The sequence below is a fragment of the Paramormyrops kingsleyae genome, chromosome 21 (genome assembly GCF_048594095.1).
Source record: "Paramormyrops kingsleyae isolate MSU_618 chromosome 21, PKINGS_0.4, whole genome shotgun sequence".
NCBI classification, from domain to species: domain Eukaryota; kingdom Metazoa; phylum Chordata; class Actinopteri; order Osteoglossiformes; family Mormyridae; genus Paramormyrops; species Paramormyrops kingsleyae.
In genome coordinates this window covers 8,195,829-8,216,401 of record NC_132817.1, presented here as the reverse complement: position 1 = coordinate 8,216,401, position 20,573 = coordinate 8,195,829, and the positions used below count along the sequence as shown (strand labels likewise).

The window sequence follows — 20,573 nt, the reverse complement described above, 5'->3', positions numbered from 1 at the left end:
AATATATACCTGTTTGGGCTCTTAATTCCTTTCATACACTATCAGATGTTTGAGAATTTTAGCTTTTCTTTTTTTGTTTTTTTGTTTTTTAACAAAGTTCCAGCTCCTTGAATTAAATCCAGTCGTACAAGATGAAACCTGCAAGTGAATTTATCATGAATCTGTCATGTCTGCCACGGTTAAATGCTGCATAGTTGTAGTTCTCATTTTGTGTTGTCTGACATCGCTTTTGCTCCATCCATCGTCATGTTGCAGAAACGCAGTGCCGGCCGCTCACGCGCAGTGCCTCCCGCAGTCTCCCGTCATGCCCTTCCCCGCGCGCCTCCACTGCAGCTGCGCATGCGCTGTGCCCTCTGCCTCACACACTGTACATCCCACCTGCCTGTCTGTTCTTCTTTGCAAGGCTGCGAATGCAACGGCCACTCCAACCGGTGCAGTTACATCGAGCTGCTAAACACAGTCATTTGCGTGAGCTGTAAGCACAACACTAGGGGGCACCACTGCCAGTTGTGCAAACTCGGCTACTACAGAAACGCCTCGGCACAGCTGCACGATGAGAATGTTTGCGTAGGTCAGTTTCGCCACTGCGATCGACACTGACTCTCGTGTCCATCAGTCATTCGTGCTCCGTTGCCCATTCTGACCATTCCATTGTTTTTTTTTGCCTTTTTCACTGCACAAGCACGTCGGCTGTGTGTGATTCTCATTCTGTCCCCAGCAAACAAAAAAGCAAAAAGTGAAAAATAAAGTAAATTATGTTAAAAAAAAAAAAAAAAATGAACATCTGTATCAGCACCCCTCACAGACGTCGGTCAGGACATTTAGACGTAGACCGCCAAAGTTCCTCTAGTTTCTTTCCAACTTGAGGCTCATTTCGATCATATGATTCTTCATTTAACGCTAAATGTCGATAGCAGTGGAAACAAAAACAACATGACAAAAGAAATCGCCTTATAGTCACAGAACTAAAAATGTATTCATGTATAATTTACAGTACATATCTAAACTCCCCATTAGGAGACATTTTAGAGTTTAACAGCCTCCCCCCTCATGTCCCAGACCTGGAAAGGCAAGTGGAAGATGGTTGGGGTGTAAGAGCCAGACAGCTGTCAAAAAACAAACAAGAATATTAAACTTTAAATTGTGTCGTTTATATCAGCTTAATTGTCCAGTCAGTACCGGTCTAAGCTGATGTGTCACCCTAGGCGAGCATCAGCAGCAGTCCCCCCCATTAAAGGTAAAGTGAAATTGTCTTGCTAAGTCAGTTCCTCCTCAGAAGTTGGTGCCCTAGACGGCCGCCTATGTCACCTGTAGGATTGACCAGCCCTGTGTACAGTAATGGGACAATAATGGTAGGATCTCCCGGCAACTAGCCATTAAGAGTTAGGAATGGGAAAATCTCAGGGGGTCTCTCAGGCATGTCCCAACACCTGGAGGTGTTTAAATTACTAGCACTCTTTGGTGAATTGGCATCACCTCGTTGCCAAGTAACAGCGGGAGGGCGGGAGTGCAAGTCACCCAGAGAGATATCTGCCAGTCTGGTTTCTCTGTCAAGGGGAAATTCAGTCTTTGGTGGGGTGGTGGGGGCGGGGGGGAACCAAGGCTCTCAATCCAGCGAGGCCGTCGAGATGCTGCAGGAGCATGATGTGACTGACATCTGACAGCATCCAATCAGAATTCAGATTTTATTTTTGGGGCAGGTTTTATCTGAAGAAGCTACCGGAGGTGTTACTCTAAAAAGGTTCCCAGCATAACACCCGGTTAAATTCTTATGGAGCAGTTACCACGTTTTTCTGTCCAAATTCTCATTATTCATTCATTTATGCAAATATTGATGCGAGTAGTGTAAAATTAATCTTGGCATTATAATTATCACTATGAATGTCTTCAGCTAAACTAATTTTGCTGGGCAATCTTTAATAACATGGTTTTTTTTTTTGCAGATCAAAGTTAACTGTAATTAACATATTTCGCTTTCCATGCATAGATTTTTGCTTTATTTTTTTTTTATTTTTAAAAAAGAGAGACAAAGTCCATTTCAATATTTGTTGAATATGTGGCAGCAGAATGGTAGGTTTCCAAACTTGGTAACCCAGTGTAAAAGAGATGTCCAGACTCTGCTAATCCCATCCTCAGCCATAATACCAAAGTCTTACAGTTAATGAGCAAAGGGAGGTTAAAGGCTTTCAGGTTAGACTACAACTGGAATTGAAATAAAACTTAGTGCCAAGCAGCCTGTTTATATTGCACAGAAGGTGGCAGAAATGCTAACATAGGCCATAATGAGCTTGCATAGTTTGGATTAGTGTCTGAAAATACAAGAGGGTGCTTGAGATTCATGATTCAAACACATGCACACAAGAAGAGCCTGTCAGTTCATGCTAGAAGTACAGAATCATACAACAGAGACTTATTCACTCCCATTCATGAATAAACACAGAATGTGTGGAGGCGGAGCCTCTTCTTCACCAATCAAATGCATGGAGAGAGAAAGGGGCGGGGCATGGGGCACTATTAGCATCCTCAAAGCTCCGCCCCCTTAGCACACTGCACAAAACAGTTTAAACCAGAAAGAATAGCAAGCATTAACGGCATGGGCTGAATCAATGGGAAGGCTGAAAGGAGTATCGGTTTTCGTGACCGATTTCATATAAATGATCTAAATAACCTAAGAGTACCCCTTGGATTTGTTACCATCATCGTTCATCATTGTCAGCAACCATTAGAATGAATTCTGAATCCATCCACCGCTCAGGCATAATTCTGAAGAGTTTTTATCATCATCGATATTAGCTAAGAGATTTCAGAAATTTATGTCTGGCGATTATTCCTAAAATATTGCTTGCTTCCTCTCTAAAATAAAATGCATCCACGGGAGGCTATTTTTAAATGCCAGTGTATGAAAAGGACACGCCGGCTCATACTGTTATTAAAGTTCAGATTTAAATTACATTTGGTTACCACGGTTTACCGGTATCCCGCATGCCAGGAATATGGCCACTTGATTCCATTTAGCAAGAATGGAGAACGTTTACATTTTCTGACATGTGTTTCCCATCCATCGTAGGTTAATGTCACTCCTAGCATCCCAAAGAACATTCTCATCACTTTAAAGCATCACTCTTTTTTTTTGTTTAAAGAAATGCTTTTTGCCGTTTCAAGTCAGCCAAGAATAATAATAATAATAATAAAAAAAACAGGGTTTCTGTGAATTCAGAAGATTTCTTTTAATAGCATTAATAACAGTAACAGGAGCTGTGAAGGTGATAAATGAGGATCTGCTGTGCGTGTGTGTGTGTGTGTGTGTGTGTGTGTGTGTGCGCGCGTGTGCACGCGCGTGTTTGTGCGTGTGTCTTGTTCCTGCAGAGTGCAATTGTAATCCCTTTGGCTCCGACGGGGATCACTGTAACAGCACCGGATTTTGTAAATGTAAAGCAGGAGCGACGGGCACTAAGTGTCAGGAGTGTCTGCCCGGATACTTGTGGAGCAGTGGCTGTAAATGTGAGTAGACGCCTGCGCTGTGGGCATGACCCTGCCGCCCGCCCCCCCCCCCCCCCCCCAACCAGAAATGTGCCAGACCTCCTATCACAGAGATGCCTACCTACACTGCGTTCTATTTATCTAGCAGATGCTTTTGTCAGAAGTAATGTACTGCTGGGAAAGCAGAGTTAACAGAGTTACAGAGTTAAGGGCCGTTTTCAGGGGCCCGACGATGTCATCACTCTGCCAACAACAGGATTTAAACCAACAACCTAGCGATTATGGGAGTCCTAATCCACAGGGGTACACATCACCTCCTTCCCAAACCCTGTTGTTCTCCTGCTCTACACGCAGCCCTGAGTTCTCTTACTCTATCCCCCTTCTACTCTGTCCTCCTCCCCCATGTTTATGGTACTCAAAGCTGGATGACCCTCCCTGTGTGTGTGTGTGTGTGTGTGTGGGGGGGGGGGGGTATATTTCAAATGCATTCCACAGCTCAAAGTCGAGGCACCCGAATGCTGTCCTATTTAGCGAGCGCCCTGCAGCGCACCGTTGGTTTCTGGTGCACGGTGAGAGTAGAATTATTTAAAGTCAGGCTAATTAGTTTACTTTGCCTAGATTGGGACACTCAAGAATTTACCCATATAATACATCAGCGAAGGAACAGAAGAGGGGACCAGGAAACAGAGGTTATGCTAATCGTTGTGGATTCCACATCGCGAGGTTAGGGCCAGCAGGAGGCGCTCCACGTCACGCCATCCTGATGTTTTCATTACCGGAGAAACGTCGCAGCTCTGATGGCTCCTGTCTCGCCTCATATTTCAAAAGGGTTGTGAATCATAGAAAGCCTAGTCTTTGCTGGTGTGGCCCCAAACTGAGCTGGTATAGACACGGGGTAGGTGGGGGGCGGGGGGGAGACAGCCATGGAGGGGGCCCACATAATTATCCCTCAACTGTTTTTAAACTCAGCGCCCCAATCCTCTGATGCATAAAAATATTAAATTAAAAAAATACACAGTCGGCCTCAACTAAGCCAAAACCTGAAGCGACCGGCAGGGCTGACCACCCCTGCCCCCCTTACCCAGTGCATTTGGCCCGATCTGAAAGGAAAACGCGGCGTGGGGTTTGAAAAGAGGCCCGAGGCAAGGCGGCCGCAGTGAGGGGCTGCGAGACAAAGGCGGCTTTTACCTCCAGCGAGCGCCTGTCGCTCAGACTGGCTTGTTTATGGCGAGTTATTAAAGGTAAATAGGCGCGGGGCGGGCGACCCGAATCGATAGGAGCGGCGGCGCGGCCGCGGAACAGGTGCGCGGGGCACCATGCACCGGGAAAAAGGCGAAAACAGCATGACCCCATGTTACTTTCCCCCCGGGGGGGCTTATATATAACTATTTAAAAATCACACATACATATATAAATATATAAAACATATGAATAAAAATATTACTAAACAGTAATAGATATAGAAATGCAACGAGTAGGGTTGGAATTTATTATATGATGCAAACAACAATCAGAAGTGCAAAGGTGCGCTTTAATTTTAAAATGCTGTCGCCGAGGAGGAAAAACACGCGCACCAAGAAAAGGCGCGTTCACACCGACGGCAGCTGTTAATGAAATGTCAAAGTACAGCTTGCGAGCGGCTCATCGATCAGGGGGAGCCATGCATCACCGAAAGCCGCGTTTTTATGGATCGCGTTTGTTTTGCTAAGTGACACCTCTCGCTGCGCGAGATTTTTTAAGCCCGGATTCCCATCGCGTCGGGCATGCCGGCAGAAGAAAAAAGGGAAGTACTGCATAGACTTCTGTACCTCCGACGAGGATATGGAGCCTGGCATGTCATCTGTATGCAGATTAAAATATGCAATTAAAACTCGAAATCGCACGTCAAATAATCATTTTCTTTGCGTGCCTCCGCAAATATTGTTCCCGACAAATAAGGTAAACGCAATAAATCCCGCAATCATTTTTCATCGCCCGGTCTGTTTACATATGCAGGGATAGCTGATTTGGGAGTCAGGAGGATAAATGGCCGTTTTAGGCCTGCCTCTCTTCTCTGAAATGCCATTACCGTCGCTGGACTTTTGGGGATCGTGGCATTAATTGTGTGAGGGAGACGTAATGTGATTCCATTTGATTTCAACTGGCCGCATGATATAACATTTGTCTTATAATCCATAATTTCCCCTATCTATCTGTCTGTCTGTCTATCTATCTATCTATCCTTTTGCTAGAAATCTATTGTCTAAGGAGCAGTCAGCAGAACCCAGTCTAACCATGTTTATCTAATCTAATCAAATATCATTGCCATTTATTTGTACGTATTTTCAATGTACATAGACAGTTTCAAATGGTACTAACACTAATGACATTATTGCGTATGACATCTATTTGTTTTTAGGCATTTTGCCAAGCATAAATCATATTATGTCTGTGTGTAAAGGGACACCGCGAGGTATTGCCCCTGCATTTTCCCATCATACAGTCCCGTAATTACGGAGTCCCCTGGGGTCAACTCTCCTCTGAGTAATTGGGTTTTTTTATACAATTAAGAAGAACTTAAACATCCCGCAGGTTCCATTTTCATATCCAAGCCCCCGTTTGGTTGTTTGTTTGTGTCCGGGGCATTTAAATGGCCCATAACTCGCAGACGTTAGATCGATGTCAGCTCTCTCCTGCTATATTCAGTCGACAGAGACTTAATGCTATTATGAAGCTGCTAATTGCACAATGTTTTCTGAAAGCGCAACGTTATACGTGGGGATTTTATTTCTTGGCTGGGTTGGGGGGGCAGGGGGGTGGGGTTTATGATGGGTAAGTTGCTGAGATGCTGTCCTGTGCCCTGTTGCACCTAGAAGCTGTAAATAAATGGTTGTTGTCGATATTGCTAATATTGACCAATCTTGTGGAGACAGACAGCCCTATTGACTAAGAACCAAAACACTAAATCCACTCGGACTCCATCGCCTTTGCCATTGCTAGTCAAATAGAAAACTGGGGAGTCTCCATGATTATACATAACACCTAAACGGGGTTACAACTGACAGCTGCATCTGTCAGAGCCTCTATCACAATGCCGTCTGCCTCAAACTCATTGTCGGTTTGATGCAAGGTCCTGACCAATCAGGGCTGTCGGCTCAGAATCCTGTCAACCCAGTGTGGTGCCTTTTGCTGGATCGACTCATTTCCTGTGGTTTCCCCACGGTCTGCAGCCCCGGACCTACTTTACAGTGGCCTCTGAAGATACCCAACTCAGACATGGTGCCCACTGAATATCGTCTGTTGGCCTTTAGTCCAGCTGGGATCTTAATGGAGACTTAATTATTAATTAGCCTAAATTGAGATTATATCTGAATGCATTGCAAATCTGAAATCACATCACACTGCTTCAGGACTATAAATTTTATGCAGCTTATGCAGAACGAAAGAATTCCACATCTGTAGCATGCATTTGTGCCAATAATACATCGCCTTTATGTGATCATTCATAAGAAAACAGAATATTAATTCATTTAAAGTGAATTTTCGGAAATCTTAATCAGTCCATACAGGAGCCTAAGGCTACTAAACAAGTCGGAAGCTAATTAAAAATGAAGCTGTATTATTAATTTTAAGGGGCATAACCCTTAAAGACAGTGGAACAATTCTAATAATCTTTAATCATTATTATATTGTTTAACACAACTGAAGAATTAAAGCGAATGTAAGCAATTCATTTAAATGAGGAGCTCAGTCATGACATTTATGATGGAGCTGGATCATGTGGTTTGCTGGCTTTGGAATAGGTCTCTGAAAAGACCCCTGACGTCACCTAGAAGTGTCAGGGGAGAGCCCCCGGAACCCTGAACGCATAGGCTGGACATGTGTACAGCAGCTCGCCGAGTACAGGCCGATACCTGAGCACCAATGTCCGCCATGTACAGAGGGCCTGCTGGGTAGCGTCTGGCTGGCTGAAGCTCACGTGAAGGCCTTGGCCAGCTTCACCATCAACACCCTCCCCCCCTCAGTGTAAGAGGCATACAGATAAAATAAAATTGTCTTGCTATGTCGGCTCCCCTTCAGCAGATGGCGCACTAGCCTGTCACCTAATGGGTTAGCCAGCCTTGTTTATCGATAATGTCCTGCGTCACATTCTCCTCGTTCACAGGTGTTTTTATCTGAACCGACATTCAAGTGACGCAAACAGTACATTGCAATGCATGCTGTCAGATGGTCAGAAGTGCAGCTAGCTGAACTAACAATGAACGCCCAGGTACAAGTGTAAGCCATATTCGAGCTGGAGCTACCGAACAACTTGTAACAAAGCAAGAACCAAATAAAACTATTCCAGGACCAGAAGTGCTACATAACATCACATCCTAAACAGTTACACGAGATCCCCTTTCTGATGGACAGACTAACCCTTACAGAGGAGACAGCAAGAAGGCAGAAGGTGACATAGGGCCTCACCCTGTGTGTTTATCAGAAATCATCAGCGCTAACACGCGTCCATGCCCACACTGCGGATGCACGACAAGGCAGCTGGAGTTTGCTCCATTAAGGAGGGAACTTTCACGGGGAGCAGGAGTAGGAGGAGATGATACTGCACTCTGAGAGCCACTCCTTATGGAGTGATTACTCACGAGGGGAGTGGAATTGACTTTGATAACCTCAGGAGGAGCACGCTTGACAACCCACTCAACCTCCCTCTCTGCTTCTTTTGCTAATTCATCTCACCACTGAGCAGTTTTTTGTTTTCTTTTTTCTTTTTATTTTTCCTTCCTTTCTTCCCCCCCCCCCCCCCCCCCCCAAATCCCCACGGAGCCCCAGAAATAGCACAGCAAGGTCTGTGTACGGTCACCATCATAAACAACCGGCCATGAAAACTATGCTGCAAAGTCAACCCTAGCCACACCAGCTCTGCGCATTGTCACACATACCGTGTTTGCTTTAGTGCATCTTAGGAGACTTTGCATTATGGGAATCGGTTACATTTCCTCACCACTGAGGTTCTGAGCATCTGCCTTTGAAGGATTTGCTTGATACGTTTCGCTCTTTCCGAGCTTGACGTTTTTACAGCTCAGTAACCAGGAGAAGAAGCTGCTCATTGGCTGACCATCTCATGTGACTAGAGAATATGAAATATTATCATGAGTGGTTTCTGAAAGCTGCCATACATTCAGGTGATTAATGACGTTAATACATTGTCTAACACCCCACTGTCACATGTGAATTAACTGAAGCCATAACGATCAAATACTGACAGAAAACACTCCTGGCTAAAATATGGCTAGAACCTTTTTGGAAGTTCATCCGGAGGATAGGTACCATTTTGCCTAGTCATGAGAAAAGTGGTCCATTTCTCAGGGGGGGAGCTTATCCGTCTGCTAGTCACCCGAGTAGTTAGGACACATGGTTAGGATTGGTAGAATGGTGACCGTTTTTATTTTGAGCGTGTATATCGGGCACAATCCAGAGGTTAGCAGGCTATGCTGGTTTAGTTCAACCTCAGCTCTTAACTGCCTTTGTAACAGTAATTAATTGTACCGTTAATCAGCACTTCTGGTGGATGTTAATTAGAACGTATCCTCTAAGATCTACAGACCCAGACAGAGCTAGACAATCTTCATACAGAGTAACAGAGTCACATAGTTACCACACTTCCTTTGGAAAGGATCAAACTGCTTACGTATATCTGACAAATACTGTACAACTGCATCCTCAGACACATCCAGCGACTTGTTTTCGCTTCCTTTTCTCCAGCATCGTGTGTATGTCATCTGGGACAGACGGGATTCCTCTTGCTGTTCGCAGCCTTGTCAGTAAACTCACACAAAGGACAGTCTGATAATTACCAATTCTCAGGGTAAAGCTTTTGGGTGGATCCACTGTTTCTGATATCCGTATCGCATTGGGAATAGCGTAATGGCACAATCTGTTTCAAAACAGCACTAATGAGTCACCGACGTGTGGTCACAGTCTGCAGTGACATTCGCTTTTCCATTTTAAAGCCAGCATACGGTATTTTATGTTCTCCTGGCTTGTCTTGTGGTTTAGTCGACTCCCTATTGAAACTGACAGCTTAAAGCTGCTAATCTGATATCTTTTGTGGGAAGTGTGCATTGTGAACGCAGGTGAATGAAAAGTGTTTTAGTCACTAAACATCGGTCTAGTCAAACACTTGGAATGTTTTGTGGTTTAAAGACTCTTTAATGGTTTAAAAACACCTGACGACACAATGTGGTTTCTACTGAAATGTTTTTAAGGTCTTTGATCCCAAGGTTCAGCTCAGACGCTCTCCTCTCCTTCCCTATCTCACCCCCCCCATTCCCTGCACCCCCACTCCCACACCAGCTCGAGTGTGCGACAACATGATGCTCCGTTGCCAGAACGGCGGCGTTTGCCACGGCAACCTGCGCTGCCAGTGCCCGGCAGGATTCAGCGGCTTGCTGTGCGAGAAGCCGCGGTGCGCAGGTGAGCCAGGCGGCTGTGACGAGGGCTCCATTTCCGGGCACGCCAATCCCATTGGCCACTGCTGCCTGGGACCCCTGCTCTCACTGGCCCTCCTAGTCTGCGCCCTTCTCCCAAGAGCCCGCCTTGACGCGGAACTTTGAGCTGGATCGGGTACGCGCCAACAAGGACGCAAGGGAAAAAAAAAATAAAACGGACAATAGGAATGATGTCACGGGCGGGACACAACAAGGAACGTCCCGGAAAGAATGTGAACGACCGTTTTAAAGAATTTACGATGAAATTTACAATTGCACACAAGACCCATTGAAACTAGCTACTAAGCATTTGCTGTGAAAAAAAAATAAAGCCCACTTGGCTGCTGGAAGTCGACTAACTAAAGCATCATGGGATACTAGTCTTGGAGCCCAGGCCGTGGCGGTTGTGGTTCGGAGTAGCAAAGTCACACTGTACTGGGGACATCCAGGGGCCACATCACTACAGTGCTGGTTGGGAGCCTCAAGCCTGCCTGGACTGATGCGTAAAATAAGCATAAATTAAACATAAATCAAGAATAAATTTAAAGATTACAAAAAAAAAATAAAAAAAGTTTTGAAGAAGTGTTCTTTGCTGTCAGTGCATTGTGGATATAAGGAAAATCAACGGAGATAACTTGGGCCGATCCAGCACGTCTCTCCACATCACGCCTCCTCCTTTCCTGTGCTTTTGTGAATGTTCCTCCGTAGCCCCCGTTGATTGACAGATTTTTCGTCCAATGTTAGTGACACGCGTGTAACGGCAGCCCCGCCCCCTCTTCATCAGCCCTCTCATGTCCTGGTATATCTTTAGAAACATCACAGTCTGTAGCAACGTATGTTCTCACCTTGGATGGAAAAAAAAAAGTTGTTCTAGAGCCATAAGTGTATTTAATTTTTGTACAAAAATATTTTCATGATGATGCAAAAAAAAGAGAGATATACATAGCTTTTTTATTTGTATTATTGCCGACCGTGTAATAAAGCGACTTGTTATATATCTAATCAAAAATGGCGAGAGAGTCAAAAAGAGAAAAGTTTTATTTTTGTTTCGATTTGATCTTGTGGATTCCTCTTTATTGGCAACGTGCTGGCATCAAAGAATATCAGTTTACATATATACTGAAGTGTAATAAGACTTCACCAAAGGACATTCTAATTGTTTTCTTGCTGCTTTAACAGTGGAAAATGTACATGAATAAAAGAGGGAGAATCGGCTTTGTGTTTGTATTTATTGCCAAAATAGTACTTTGATTATCACTAAAACATTGACAAATCTTAAGTAAATGTATGTCCTTAGCACACGTATTTATAACAAATATAATGGAGATTTTATGATACAAGATAACATATGAACATTTAAAATATCAACATTTTACAATACATATAACAATTATCAACGTTTAGCTGGGGAATGTTCAAATTTGTCCTATTTTTGGTTGCATCATTCACAAAGTAAAAATCAGGCAAAAAATAAAACACAATATCCTTATCTACAGGTAAAATGTATTTCTAAGGTTTTAGTAAGTTAAATAAAATATCCTGATAACAACAACAATGTATGATTCTTTTCAAGGCTTGACTTTCAATCTGATTTCATTGAGCCATAGTTTGGGTTTTTCATTCGAGTCCCTGAAGAAGCCCCACTGCGATCCTGATAAAATACAACGCTGTTTAAAAAAGTAAACACTGATAACAAAAGCTACATAATTTTACTGTTGTTCCTTCAACCCCATTTAAGACAAATGACTATTGACCTTAAATATTGGATACAAAAGTCATTATACATGAGGATGGAGCCAAAACTGGGAGACATAACTGGGAGACATAACTGGGGGATACAGCCCTTCAAAGCCACAATGAGCATCATTGGTGTTTTTCTGTTATTTATCTTCAGCTCAATTCGATTCATTGAAATAGATTTCTAAGGGGGTGGGGAAGAAGGCTAATTAAATATTAACAGCTATTGATGTCTCCCGGAGAGGTTTTAGAAGTTTATATAGTAGGTCTTGTCAGCTGGCTGACCATTCATCCATAACAAGACAAATTCAGAATGCTGACTCTGGAGGGGGGTTTGGGAGCAAAACTTTTCATTCTGATTTAACTTGAACTTAAATATCTGCTGGGGGGGGGGGGGTTAACTAGTGGGTAGTGATGTCACATAAGGAGGACTTGATCTCCCGTATCTCCGCCACTGCATACAAACTGGGGGGGGGGGGGGGGGGGGGGGCACATTTGCCTGTTGAGGATGTGAAGCCATTCTCTTTAATACGGACATGCATTTTGCATTAAGCGATTAGTCAGCTTCTGGCATTCTATTTTATAATACATTCACGACTGGGTGATAAATGTATCACATCATGAATGTTTCAGACTAATCGGTACAGTACGCCAAAGAATATGCATCCATAAGTAAACGCAAGACAAAGGGCCTTTCCCCATATATTGTCTCCTCATGGCAGCTCCAGATTTAGTTCCCACCAAAATCCAGTCGCTTCTAGACTTTGGCAAACATACTGTCGCCCGTAATGTTCACAGTCCTAGATGCATGTTTTTATAAATGTCATCCATTCATTCACCTTCTGACCATTTGGGGCGGGTTGTATTTTGCTGTGAGTAGGATCACCAAAAGCAGTTGCTTTAAACTTCATTAAGTTTCGATATCAAATAATTCAATTGATATGAAGGATAGACAATATTTTATGTGAAGACATAAGGCTGAAAATTTTTGTAATTTTGTAATTTTTAATAAAAATAAACATACTTCATCTTCACCCCAGTGACTTTAAGAAAACGAAAGTGCTGAAATTCATTAATTCATGAAAACCATGTAATTTTTTTTTTTGGTGCAATGAATTCAGTAACACACTGAGCTTAACTCAAGCGTGACCATCTGAAAGGTTTGACCTGGAATTCATTGCAGCGGTTTTTAATTTATGCCTATTGTTGCTTTCCATTTTCTCCACACAGAGAGCACTCCTCGCATTTATATCTAAAATCTAAATCTCCTGTTGTTTTATATTCCCCACCATTTTTAAGAAGAATGATGAGATTGCACCTAAAACTATGGAAGGTTTAGATACCAACAACATCCCCGGTAATTTCTGTGCATCTGAAGTATCATTGTTCTTACAGTATGTTTTTCAAAACCACCTCTTGTGCAAACACTGTTCTCAGGGATCTTCAGACAGTCAATGTTTTTGCTCCTTTCTAGCTCCCAGTAAGGAAGCAAAAATGTGGACTGTCTAGGGATCCCTGGGGACCCCATTCAGAAGCACTGCCCTAAATACCTAAGCTACACACATCATGCTGAGCCAAATCTTTTTTAAAAAATCTTCACATTCAGCACCTACTTCAGCATAAACTGCAAGGCAGGCGTGAAGGTTAGAGGGAAGATGTTTTATGACTTCCTCAATTACCCAACAACAGACACCTGTCTAACGAGGCAACCATTGTGCTAGTGATTCCGTCAAATTCTCCAAGTAGAGAATTTTAACGCCATTTAATTGACCTCAGGGTGAAGGTTGATTATTAGTCGACTTCACTGTGAAAAAAAAAAATTGCAGTTTACACTCGTTTACTTTTGTCACACACAGATTTTATAATGAAAAGTTTATTAGTAATTCTAGTAGCAGTGTTGTATAATTTGGGTGTTTGTGTTGTATTTTCCACGCTACAGGTGGGGAAACATGTTTTCTTGACATTCTACATTTTTTAAAGAAAGCCTTAAATAAATAAAATTAAAATAAATACATGAAAATATTTGCCTGTCAGCTTGCTACATGCTACAGATCCTACTCGCCTTAATTTAAAAAAAAAATTGAGATTTTTTTTAATTCTCAGGTAAACCACGTAATCTTATGAAGGCAACAAATGTGATGTTTGAACAAATTTAATTACTCTGCTTAATTAGGTGTGGAGTCAGGAATAACGTGAAAAGTGACAGGCGTGCGGGGCAGTGCCCTAATAGAAGGGGCTGCTCAAAGGGGCCGTTTGGGGGGCGGGACGGGATCTTTAGAAAAGGAATCTCTTCAGAAATAAGCCTCGAAGCGTGAAAACACCAGTCCTTTCGTTTAGCTAGCTTTCATTTGAAGAAAGTTAGAATTTCTACAACAGTTCAAGTTTATTGCCTTATAATCCTGTACTATCTGAGTGGTTAAATGATGGATGGATGAGGTCAGGTCGGGTCAGGTTGGGGAGAATGCACTGGTACAGCGCGTTGCTGCACCCACCATACGGCGAAACCCCCCAGGCCAACACCCTCTGGAAATGGCCATCTGTTATGTGGGCGTCCCTTTGGATTTGGATGGATGGATTTAGGTTATGTACTTTGGGTACTGATGTTTCTGTTATCTTATTTGATCTTATTTTAATTATGTCTTCATTCTGTTTGAAAATGAGTGCCTGTTGTTCTCTTCACGTTCCACGTACATATTGTCATTCTTCCCTTCAAACTGGCTGAGTAACTATAGTTTTTGATCCCAAAATGTCATGTCAGCTCCAGAGGCTTCTGAGTGTCACACACCCCATGATGATGTCACACCGCCAAAACCCCAACGTTTTACATGCTTTCAGCTTTCCACTCCGGCGTAGTGGCTCTCTGCAGCTCTGCTGCTCATCTCATTGCGGTCCTGCAGACTTCTGAAGGACTGCGCTTGCAGGTTTTTCGTAACCTTTTTTTTTTTTTTTTTAACCTAAGGAGAGTGACCAATCAGGAACCCTTTCGCCTCACGTTCCGCGGTCGCCATGGCACCAGATTCCACACTGAGCAGAAGGCCAACGAGGATGACACCTAGCCTTCTCAGTACCGCCTATCCCCCCCCCCCCCCCCACAAAACAAACCCCTTGCAGTGACCGACACTTAAGGGTGACATTGGAATTTGGACGCCGGATCGCGCATCGATTACGTAAAACATGAGGAGGTGGAGGCCTCCTCAGCCTGTGGTGGCACGACGCTGGACAGATGGAACGATTCGCCCTGGTCATTCTTGGGGAATTGGGGGAGGGGGGAGGGGGGGGCGAGGCTTTAACAAGGCCCTATACAAAAACAGAGGCTTGAAGTGACTCAAAGGATTATGCACAGATTACACTGGACTTAAAATAAAGAGCAAACATGACGTAGCAAGAGCATAGTTACAGAAAATCAATGGACAGTGAGCTACAGATTCCTAGTGGTTAGAACAATGATGTTCAGAGAAAGTATGATCAAAGAATTTAATCTAGGTGGTAAGGAACTGTAAGACGGGCGGGCCTGCATGTCCCCGGGTGACGCAGAGTTAGGGGTCGGCCCCGTCCTGCCGTCTGGGTCCAAACACCAATAATATAAAATGGACTTGTGTGCCCCCCATTCTTATTGGATGACATATGTGGCACGTGGGCGGAGTCTTCGTTTGCAGTGAAGCGTGGGATGGGAGGGGGGAAATGTCAGGTCACAGCAGCCATAGAACCTGCTACCTTTCCATGTGAAGGACTCCGGTGTTGGCGGATGGTATTATTAGACCTTTTTAGACCACAGAAGTTATTTATTTCTGCTACTCTCAGCACTGGAGGCATCCTCAGTGTCCCTTGTACAACAGAGGACATGCAACAAATGCAAACAGCAGCCACTGAGGCTCATAAGTGTGTCACACCCAACGCAGGTCTCAGCAGTGCCCCCTACAGAGCAAAGTTATAAACAGCAATTTTTTTTTTTTGCCATTGAATTCTGCTTCATTCCTCCGACGTCTGTTTCTTTTTGACCCGTTTCTAAATGTTCATATATCATCTTCAGGCCCTAGGGCTAAAACGAATAAACCTCAAAGCTCTTGGAAAATCTCTGCCCTCTCTTTGCCTCCCTCCCCCCCACTCTCCCTCCCCCTCCCACTCTCCCTCCTGCCTGGAAATTAAGAGCCTTTCACATGCCAAGCACCAGGGAAGCCAGACCGCACGGCGAAAGCTCAGCTACCAGCCGCTGAAGAACGTTCCAGACCATTCCACGTCTTTGTAGTCGGAACAAATGCATATCCTTGGCACTGGGGTTCCTGTTTGCTTCCTGGCATCATTACTCTCTTAATAAGGGAAACGCAGTCGCACATGCCATGGTTCCCAGTGCCTAATGGGAATATTTTAGAAGACACACTGGCAACTGCTCACAATGCCTTTCCTTGATTCGCGGGTGCGGTCAGTTGGGCATGCGGGGGGCTGGGCATACCTCAGAAGTGTCACTCTTCCCTTTGACGATTCCCCTTATTCAACGAAGTCTATTTCAGCAGGTTGGGAGCGAGAGACACATCTCCCAACATAAACATTGCCAGCCATACACAGATTAAGCCAAACTGAGCTTAAATAATAATTCGGGAAGGAATGCAGACTTTGTTCAGCGTTTAGACAGATAAACACAGGAGGTCTCCACCAACCTGCTTACTATCTCATATATATTTTAGTAAGACCTGCATGACGGCCTTGGGTTTGCACATGGCTTTCACACCGAAGGAATAATGAGGTTTGCAGCCTAAATTACGACAGGAGCACTTAATTAAGAGCGTTCTCCAAAAATAAATCGATAGCTGCTGGGAGGTGACTCCCCCCTCGGAGACGGGCAGACGGAGTGATTAGATCGTTCTCGGTGTCGGCAAATGCAAAGTTCAGCTGCTCACGGAGAGGCGTTAGTATGGGATAGACTTCCAACGTTAGCAGAGCTGCTATGGATCCTGGTGGGGTCTGATCATATGACAGCATCACCATAAAATAAAACATTTTACATTTTTAGTAGACGCTTTTATCCAAAGTGACTTAAAATTCAGAAAGCAGGTGTAATCACGATTCCACCCACGGGATTTGAACTGGTGACCTTCTGATCACAACCTCAGCATCCTAACCTATGAACAGATCATGTGACCACATCAGTATTACCTAAGATAACCTGTTTTTTTACTTTCAACAGCTTTCACCGGACCTCCTCCAGTAGGATATTCAGGAGATTCACTGTTACACTAGGAACTTCAGGTCAGAGCTGGTTTTATGGGGGGCGAGGAGGAGTCTGGAAGGTGCGGGAGGCCCGATGAGATGGCGAGGAGGAGTCTGGAAGGTACGGGAGGCCCGGGAGATGGCGAGGAGGAGTCTGGAAGGTGCGGGAGGCCCGGGAGATAGCGAGGAGGAGTCTGGAAGGTGTGGGAGGCCGGGAGATGGCGAGGAGGAGTCTGGAAGGTGCGGGAGGCCCGGGAGATGGCGAGGAGGAGTCTGAAAGGTGCGGGAGGCCCGGGAGATGGCGAGGAGGAGTCTGGAAGGTGCGGGAGGCCGGGAGATGGCGAGGAGGAGTCTGGCCAGGAGATGGCGAGGAGGAGTCTGGAAGGTGCGGGAGGCCCGGGAGATGGCGAGGAGGAGTCTGGAAGGCGCGGGAGGCCCGGGAGATGGCGAGGAGGAGTCTGGAAGGCGCGGGAGGCCCGGGAGATGGCGAGGAGGAGTCTGGCCAGGAGATGGCGAGGAGGAGTCTGGAAGGTGCGGGAGGCCCGGGAGATGGCGAGGAGGAGTCTGGAAGGTGCGGGAGGCCCGGGAGATGGCGAGGAGGAGTCTGGAAGGCGCGGGAGGCCCGGGAGATGGCGAGGAGGAGTCTGGAAGGCGCGGGAGTCCCGGGAGATGGCGAGGAGGAGTCTGGAAGGCGCGGGAGGCCCGGGAGATGGCGAGGAGGAGTCTGGAAGGTGCGGGAGGCCCGGGAGATGGCGAGGTGGAGTCTGGAAGGTGCGGGAGGCCTGGGAGATGGCGAGGAGGAGTCTGGAAGGCGCGGGAGGCCGGGAGATGGCGAGGAGGAGTCTGGAAGGTGCGGGAGGCCCGGGAGATGGCGAGGTGGAAAAAAACCTTGGGGGGTGGTATTTAATAAGGAATAAGCACCATCAGGGGATCAGAAGGTGGCAGTCTCCTTAGGGCCCTGCTGAGGAGGTTGGTCCCACCCCCTTTGCCTGGTGATTGGTTGCTAGTAGCCACACCCCATTTGCAGCCCCCACAGGCCTCTCCTTTGTCATTTGTGGGAATGTCATGGTTTCCGTCTGGAGGCCCTGCGCATCCCCGTGCAGCCACAGCATCACAAGCTGGCGGAGATCAAAGTCATCAACCTGACTCACCACACAGGGGAGGGAAGGCAGGTCTCTGAGAAAAAGCACCTTCTACACCCGAGCTGGGGGCACTTCCTAATTAGATATTATGTATCTCATTTGCATATGACCTTTTCTACGAGTTCGGGTTTGAGAGTAAAGCTTGGTCCACGCATACAGATGAGGCAAGGAATTGATTAAAAGTCCGTTACCCCTCTAGAGGTTGTTAGATTTTCACTGGGAATGGCGGGAGGGGTATTTAGAACATGTTTTTCATGTTTTTGTGGAAAAACGTGCGTGCTGAGGAGAATCTGACGACCTGTCAGCTATTTGAGGGGTTGGAGATCCTGCTATTGGTTCAGGAAGTCTGCCAGTCGATAGTGATTCACCAATCAACCACTGTAAAAGAAAATCCCGCCTCTGATTCACAGCAAAATTTGCAAACTGGAGCCGTTAGTGGGGAGACAGACAGACAGACAGACAGATTAGATACAATAGATTTCAAGCAAAAGGATAGATAGATAGATAGATAGATAGATAGATAGATAGATAGATAGATAGATAGATAGATCGACAGATAGATAGATAGATAGATAAATAGATAGATAGATAGATAGATAGATAGATAGATAGATAGATAGATAGATAGATAGATAGATAGATGATAGATAGATATGACTGTAGATTTACAGTCAGGTCTTCAGAGCCGTCAGCTTAATGAATGGTCACCAGCTGCCTTTTATTACATTTGTCACCCCTCTGGGTGGAGAGCATGCCCCCCCCCCCCGGGAGACATACTTGGGCTGTGGACAAGGTCACTCCGGCGGCCGGAAATTCCGATTAAGCCGGCACCACCAATTTCGTTAGCGTGCCAATGCGCCGGGCACGCCGGCTGTCACAGCGTAACCATACTCCACGCTGCCCGCTCGCCCTGACAGGGTCAATCACCGCCAGGTGGCTGTGTAGATCAGCGGGGGGGGGGAGGGGGGGTCAGGTATCAGACTGTCAAAGGTACTGCAAGCTGATGCTGCATACAGTGTTGTCACTGTGACACCGGGAAGGAAAGACGATTGCTCATCTCCACTGTCCTTAATTATCGGCGGGCTGACATGTGTCATGCGGTCGCAGCAGGGCCATCCAGGGGCAGGGGCGGGGCCACAGGGGCGCCCGCCTCAGCTGATTGGCCTGCAGGATGCCCCTTTTCCTGTCATTAATGGATTGGAGTTGGCACCACGGGAACGTCCACCAGAAGCACGGTCACTGTAGCTCGCCTCATGCAATTCTGGGTTTTATAGCTTGCCACCATAATGACACATGAGGAGCGTGTGTTGGCTCTGAGAGGGGGGGTCTGCCTTCGTCTTTCAGCAGCACAAGTGGGGTAGGGTGAGGCCCTCTATCTGGTGGTGGGGGAGGCCAGAGGTGGCCCCAAGCCCCTCCATGGCCCGTCCATCACCTCCCTGAATATTAATCTCCTGAAATGTTACACATACATCTGCCAGTGAAGTTCCCGGTGCAGCAGATCCATCATTTTCCACCTAGACCCATATGTCTACCAGTGAGCAGAACAGAGCGGTCTAACCAGCCAAAAACCTGTTTTCATCCACTGGAAAATTACAGCAGAGATTCCTCTAGGCTTCCTGTTAGGGCAAAAACAAACACAACTGAAAAACATCCACCCTCACTCTCAATCCCAGCCGTATCGCATCACACCACATCAGTGGGCATACATTAAAGTGCAGCTGTAGTCTGCAGAAGCTGGAATAGGTATTTACGTGCTATTCAGAGATGCAGAGGGGAGACAGGCTTCGAGGAGAGAGGTGGAGGAGTCTCTTGCCGACACAAACAAACCTGGAATGAAGCCGGCCGCGGCGCGGCACAGAGCGAGGCCCGGCACAGAGCGAGGCCCGCCATGTTTGTAAACACCGTCTCCTGCTTATCTCCGGCGTATCGCGGGATGCCGCCGGACCCTGCTTCTCCTGTGGCAGTCACGGCGCTGAGGGTAATGGCCTCATCTCTGCTTCTGGGCACGGAGCCACGGAAGTCGGAGACCTGGGGATAAAGGCATCGCCGCACTTAGACAGCCATGTGCATGCTGTAGATGCTGGAGAGCCTGCATAAATATTTACTACGTTATTTTCGATGCATTTCGGTTGCTTTTCTTTATGTCCTGATGAATTGTGACAAATGTATGACCTTTGACCTGTGATTACATACCCATCCTTCAATCATCGGGGCCTGATGCCCCTAACCTGGCCTGACATGATGATTTAACCTTTTTCATGGAGGGCATTCTCACCATAAGTGTTCTAGACTCCCCTCTTATGATTAAGCCAGAATTATCGTTTTTCCAAGATCATTTGGCGATTTGTTCTCATCATCGGAACCCCCTCCCTTGGAAAATTTAATAGTGAGGACCCAAGGGTCAAATTCTGGAATCTTGCCCCTTTAAAGGTTCCCTGATGTGTGATAATCTGCCAGGGATTCCGTTGCTGCTGGTTACCACATGATGAGTTCCGCCTGAAAGCCACGTACACACACACGGTCGCACCTGGCCAGCGTGGTCACG

General features: G+C 45.9%; 1 protein-coding gene across 5 annotated transcripts in view; it reads left to right on the top strand.

Moving 5' to 3' along the window:
- Nucleotides 1–11,158, top strand: part of ntng1b (netrin g1b) — a 76,643-nt gene extending 65,485 nt beyond the window's left edge. For 4 of the 5 annotated variants that reach the window (XM_023822321.2, XM_023822320.2, XM_023822324.2 and 1 more), the window contains 3 exons: nucleotides 404–571; nucleotides 3,367–3,501; nucleotides 9,811–11,158. In XM_023822321.2, the coding sequence (XP_023678089.1) occupies nucleotides 404–571; nucleotides 3,367–3,501; nucleotides 9,811–10,070 (563 nt within the window). In that variant the 3' untranslated portion in view covers nucleotides 10,071–11,158. The remainder of the gene's footprint in view (nucleotides 1–403; nucleotides 572–3,366; nucleotides 3,502–9,810) is intronic. The other variant, XM_072704317.1, reaches the window with a different exon arrangement.
- Nucleotides 11,159–20,573: the final 9,415 nt, after the last annotated feature.